The sequence below is a fragment of the Empidonax traillii genome, unplaced genomic scaffold (assembly GCF_003031625.1).
Source record: "Empidonax traillii isolate 1590-97213 ecotype Southwest subspecies unplaced genomic scaffold, ASM303162v1 scaffold290:size645333, whole genome shotgun sequence".
Taxonomy (NCBI): domain Eukaryota; kingdom Metazoa; phylum Chordata; class Aves; order Passeriformes; family Tyrannidae; genus Empidonax; species Empidonax traillii.
The window spans coordinates 638,639-644,885 of record NW_020955483.1 but is presented as its reverse complement, the minus strand read 5'-3'; the positions used below and the strand labels follow the sequence as shown (position 1 = coordinate 644,885).

The 6,247-nt window shown below is 39.4% G+C and overlaps 1 protein-coding gene across 1 annotated transcript in view; it reads right to left on the bottom strand.

Annotated features, from left to right (window-relative positions):
• Positions 1–939: 939 nt before the first annotated feature.
• NPNT (nephronectin) overlaps positions 940–6,247 on the bottom strand; it is a gene marked incomplete at its 3' end in the record, with an annotated part of 47,530 nt that continues 42,222 nt past the window's right edge. The window contains exons 10-11 of the mRNA XM_027890498.1: positions 1,416–1,511; positions 940–1,038 (exon numbers count right to left, since the gene is read on the bottom strand). Of these exons, the coding sequence (XP_027746299.1) occupies positions 940–1,038; positions 1,416–1,511 (195 nt within the window). The remainder of the gene's footprint in view (positions 1,039–1,415; positions 1,512–6,247) is intronic.

The window sequence follows — 6,247 nt, the reverse complement described above, 5'->3', positions numbered from 1 at the left end:
TGTGCACTTCAAAGGCTGCTCTTCTGGGTATGAAGTAATCCCATCATTACAGGGAGCCAGGGATGTGTGTCTAATCCCCGCACCACACCGTGGGGCAAGCCCTGCTGGGGGGAAGGGTACGCAGGCAAGGACAGCCAACCTCTCAGTGCCGTACAGTAAAATCAACAGGGGACAGGATACATGCAAGCTCCCAGTAGTGTGGATGTGCACTTCTCCTGGGGCAGCAGAGGTGGGTGAGGGGAAGGGTTGTTGCTTCAGCTGACCAGCATTGTCGATGCCAGTTCTTTCCTGTTCTGCAAGCCACTAGTACACGCTCCCCTGTAGTGTTCTTTGTAAGGTCACTTTCTGCCATCTCAAACAATCCCATTTGCAGAAGCCTCTGCATATGAGCATTTAACTTCTCTGCTTTCCAGCTACTTAACATTTTTTTTTACACACAGGTTGCTGTAGCTTGGAGTAGAATTCAATAATATCAAACTGAGAGGTTAATCTAGAACATTATATTTGGCAAGAGAACAAAGACTGTTTCTAGCACTTTCTGCAATTTTGCTAGTGATAGAGAAATAATTATGTTTACATGGCAGTTTGAAAAAAAAGTTTTGCTTCACCATAAATAAAAGTTGTACTCTAGTTCATGTTTTTGTTCTATCACGTTCTTTTAAGAAAGATAAACTTTTGCTGAATACATTTACTACTCCTTCAGAGACATTCCTAATTTAAAGATAACAGCTATGATAAAAGTGCAAGTTTTCAACTGCTATTTCATGTTGGGAATCCTCAATTTCGATTTTTATATACAGAAGTGGTATGGGTGTGAAATATATTCTGGAATTAAAGGGAACAGAAGCTGTGTAATTTGTTCTGATGCAGGAACCATCATGAACCTCAAGCCTGGGTGGTTCTGCAACTGCAGGATGTGATCATACACAGATAACTTACCTGACCCATCTCTCACTGGTTCCCAGTGCAAGTCATCATCTTTGTCCTTGATCCATCCACACAGTCCACTATCAAAATTACAGCTGTGTACCAGCACACCTGGCAGAACAGAGCAGGAGGTCACAAACAAAATTGATTTGAATTGTTTTGGTTTTCAACTTCCCGTATGGCTGACACCAGCAAGTAAATATGAAAATTAAATGTAGAAGAAGAAGCCCCAGAAAAAGAATCTGAAAAAAAAACTAAAACAACAAGAAAGACACTTTTATTAACAGTTCAGACTATTTTTGTGCTAAATTTGTTAGGAAATAAAACTATAAAGGTTCACATAGGCAGTGGTTTGGGGTTTTTTTCTTTTTACAACACATAGTTTAAACAAGTGGCTTAAGATGTAGGAGTCATGTAAAAACATATCAACCCCCAAGAAATCAAAAAATCCTAAACCCTAGGCCTTGAATACAAGACATAGTCTTTACCTGGGTCGTCGTTTGCTTCAAATTCATCGGCAGTAATCCCTCTTTCAATTTCAAGTATTTCAAACAGATTATTGCTCACTCCAGGCTGGCGTGGAACTGTGAGAAAAACAAATAAGATAAGGAAGTAGGTCACTAACTAACTTCATCTATCTTTACAAAAAAAAAAAAAAACCAAAAAAAACCACAGAGCAGCTTTGGACATTGTGCTTTTCTTGAAGATTTCAATATATTTAATTATATTAGACATGAAGACTCATAAGCTTTATGCCTATGTGATTTATGATTTATGTCGTAACATTTAAAGGTGATTCCAAGTCTCCTAAAGGCTCTTTGAATGAAAGCTCCTTTTTAGCCACGGGGGGAAAGCTTTAACCTTGAAGCACACTATTTCTCTCCAAATGTATTTTTAGAGATAGTGGTTTCTCAATAATATAAAGCCACATTAAAGCCCTTGCTCAACCTTTCCACAGGCATTTACGGGAGAACCTCAACAGGAGGCAGCAGTACTTGGAAAAGAAACTTAAACTTCGAAATACAGCTGAAGGTACATCCATCCATTTGCAAAGAAGTAGAGCTCCCTAAACAATTATCAGGATTGTAATGAGAGTTGAGAAGGAGGAGCTCTATTGGAAGCTGGACTTCAACTGCAATTATACTTTTTGCTTTCCAGCACAATCTGTCCCAGCTGCATGGCCCAGAGGTTATTAGACATTCAGGATCCAGGACAACCTGAAATTTAAGAGGTCTTTGTGGGAATAATGGCTGCCAAAGTCAGGTGGCTGCAAAGACTCCCACATAAATCTGAAGATGCTCTGCCAGTCTGTGTAAGTCTCCAGAAATAACACGCAGTTGTCTTGCCTGATGGACAGCTGTCAGCTAAACAGACTGCACCGAATAGAGCTGTCTTGGAAAATTCCTCTTTTAGAGGCAGGTCTAGTGCATAATTCACAACAGTAGTAATGTGTTTCAGACATGTCCTTAGACGTTATAGGCACCTCTGACACCTAAGGTATTTGTAAGGGCCTTATCTATTAAAAACTTGACACGTTTTCCTTTTGCAGCGCTAAAAATATCTTAATGCCTCAATAGACTTCTGAGGCAAGAGGGAACAAGAAAAATTGAGACAACTGAAATAAAGTGCTATTGTTTTGAGAAAATCAAATCAAAAGGTAAGAAGGAACTTCTTTTGCACTGGGAGAGGATGTACTAGTATTTCTACACAAGTTCCTCCAAATTCAGAAGACAGAAAAGCAAAAGATTTTTGAAATCAGGACAAAATAAGTGAATAATAATGTATTTTAAAAGTACTCTTCTAGGCTAAAGATCTTGAATTGAAATTTTTTCATAATAAAAATAAATAATTAAAAACCTTGAAGTCTGTAGGAAACTGATTAATTCCTTATAATAGTAATTTTCTGAATTATTAAGTCTCCCTTTTGTTTTCTTGTTCTTTTCAATACTTTGTAGATTTTAGATAATGTCTATTTGCAGTCTAGGATATTAATGCTCAAAACAGCTCCAGACTTAAGGCTGACTTGGGTAGTAGAGGACTGTTAATTTTTAAAGATATCTTGTTTGTAATAGTATTTTTGCTGTTTTGTTTCACCTGGGATTTTTTGCTTACGTTATTGAAAACTTTGAGATTTTACATGAAAGAAACCTTACAAATGGGCACAGTCCACACCGCCCAAGCCAATGATTGCCCTGCAGTACACTGACACACAAATACCGTATTCAATTATATAAACTAAAAAAAAACCTAGCCACTACCTAAGGCAGCAAAGAAATCAAACAGGAATGCTCCAAACCCATCGTTCTCCCTTAATCCCTCCCAGCAGTACACTGCTGTCTTTCCTCAGAGCTCCGTCTCATATGAGGGTGGGACAGTTGAACGAGCCCATCCCACAGTGGCAGTGACACCTGCACTAGGGCACATTGATGGTGACACAGGCTGTCCTGACGCGTTTCAGCAAGCACACTCTTACACTGTTACACTTGTGGACAGCCACGAGCAGTAGCTTATGGAGTAGGCACGTGTATGAACTGTCTGTGAGCACCCAGACCACCACCACTGTGCCACACACAGCAGCTGTCAGCACCATTTAAATTCAGCTGCAGTGGGTTTTCTCAGGAATGCTAAAAGCTGGTAATTCCATTTTTTGGACTTACTGCAGCCAGCCAGCTGGGACAGCAAATTTTGTGGGAGTGTTTAGTTACAAAGTCTGCTAAAATAACAGCACCCTGTCAGTCACTTACTGTCATTTCTGGCAGGGCAGAGCTGTGACTGAAACTTTACCTTATGCAAGCCCTCGCATTACAACCATGCTGCAGGCTGCTGCTCCCTATGGAATGCAGCAGTCTCCACACACGAGACACATCTGTGCTGCACACCCAGGGACTACCACCTTGCCTTTTCTCATCTCAGGCTGCACTAAGGGTGAAAGATACTGTTTATTTTCTATACTGTGAAGAACAAGTTGGCAATTTGCTTCAAAAGTGCTGAGCACAGCATCAGTAGATACAGTAGCTGCTAGTCTGGAACAGACACACTGAAGTATCTTTACATCTGCTGCACCCACGCGACACAAGGATGGAAAGAGCTCAGCCCATGGGAGCAGACAGAGAAGCAAGCTGCCCTCTCCCTGGGCTTCAGGATGACTTCAGACTTCAAAGGACCTCACAGACATCACTCATGATCCCCCACACACTCACTAGCAATGGGATGCCCTTCTCATCTAGGGAAACACAGAACAACACACTGCACCTCCATATCTTCCCGTTCTTCCCCAGCATCTTATGTTTTTTTCTTAGGGACCAAAGGCTCAGACCACAGACTCACAGATAGTTATAGGGTTCCAAATGAGTGCTGTGGCAAAGAGCATTGAAGAAACCCACTGGTTTGTAGGATACTCAGGGGTCACAGTTTCAAAGTATGTGCTTGCCCTGTGCACCCTCTTCCCAGTCTATCGTAGCCTTTGTTTATGGAAAATACCGCAAGAAATATTATGAATTTGATTTCCAAACTACTACAGTTTACTTCCTAAAATACCATTTCTAATGCACTGCTATTTTATACAAACCTGAGTTACATCTGTGCACACATACAAGCATTCTCCTAAAAAAGTTGATCTATTTGCCTATGATTAAAGCTTAAAAAAAAAAAAAAATCCTTCAAAAATTTCCCTTAAGTCCTTTCCAAACACTGTTTTTATGAACTTCTAGAAGAATGTGTTGCAGTGCATTAAACCAGCCACTTCAGTCCTCAGACCTAATTAGAGGAATGTGCATTCAATTTGAAACTAGAGTTACCATAAGAGATTCTGGACGCTAAATATGATCCAGGTGCACACTTTTTTTTTGCTACAACAACTAATATGTTGAGTGGCAATCGTGGGAGAAAGTATTTGGCACAATTATTTTTTGCAAGCTTTCCAAGCCCTTTCTGTGTACTTTATATAGCGTATCAGTGTGCTTTTCACTTAACTTCAATGGTTTGATAAAGCTTGTTAAATATAAACTTGGCTTTTTTTCCTCTTGGAGAATTTTATAAGCTGAGCAAGCCGATACATCAACACTACCATATTCTCAAAGTTCATAAGCAAAGTTCTTCACAGATGCATGAATCTGGGGGAAAGTATTAAATAACTGCATAAGAATGATTTCTTTCCAGCTTTTTAAATGTTTGGGAAAACAACAGGGCTTTTTTTTTCTATTTACTTGCTGAGTTTGGGAGCATAAGAAATTGCATGTACATATATCAGCTTGTTCATAATAAACAGAATAATTGCTGTTTTGGTGTTACAAAACAAAAAATAGAGTGCAACTTCATGTTATTAGTAATTGATATTACTATTAATAATGCAGTTCTCTGGCTTACAACAAACACTGGTTTTGCACTGTAAGTACACTTGCATATCCACTCAATAATCATGATCAAGCCTCCCAGTTGCAAAAAAATAACAACAAAAAAGGACATGGAATTTTTTGACTGAATAGTTACGACTGAAAGGGTTAAATCTCGCTTCAAAAAAATCCCCACAAGTAACGAGGTCTCACACAGAACCAGTAGAAAACAGTTAAAAGTAAGGGTAGTCCAGAGGTCAGTCAGACTGAGGAAACAAGAATAAATCCAGTTTTCCTCCAGGGAAGATTTTGATATGTGCTGGGCTAAAAAAGAAGAGGCAGCAGAGAGGAACACTTCACCCTTTTGTCTGGACACACAGAGTGTCCAAGATATGTTTCCTACAACTCTGTAGATTTAAATTCTGTGGTAAGATTTATCTCAGGAAGGGCTTTCATGGACTGCCCCACAATTTACAGCACCACTTGCATACAAGGGGAAAGATGCTACCACTCTGAAGTCCAATCTTGAATTTCTCAGGCAGTTAAAGGGCTCATTAACTTTGACCAAAGTCAAGCATCTTACTGTATATCTTTGCAGATTTTCTGCAAAGTAACCTGTCTGTTTTTCTATGAACATCCATTCAGGAGGTGCAGAGTGCCAACTGAGTTTCAGGGAAACACAGCTAAAACAAGTAGTCAACAGAAGCTTGCATATCAGATCCAGGGATAAAACTCACTGGAAGATTGACTGAGGGTGTGATTTGTAAGATTCCTATATTTTATGACTTAACTCCACGGTATCAACAGGAACAAAGTGCCTATCTTAAATGCTTCAATATTAAAACATTTTAAAAGATGCCAGAACAGTGAAGACAAATGAAATGCTACTCTAATGACATCAAGGAATAACAAACTGGTCATTCTTTTCTTTTAGCATTTCCCTTTTTTCAACAGCTTCAAGGATCACACAACTGCATTTACTGCACTAA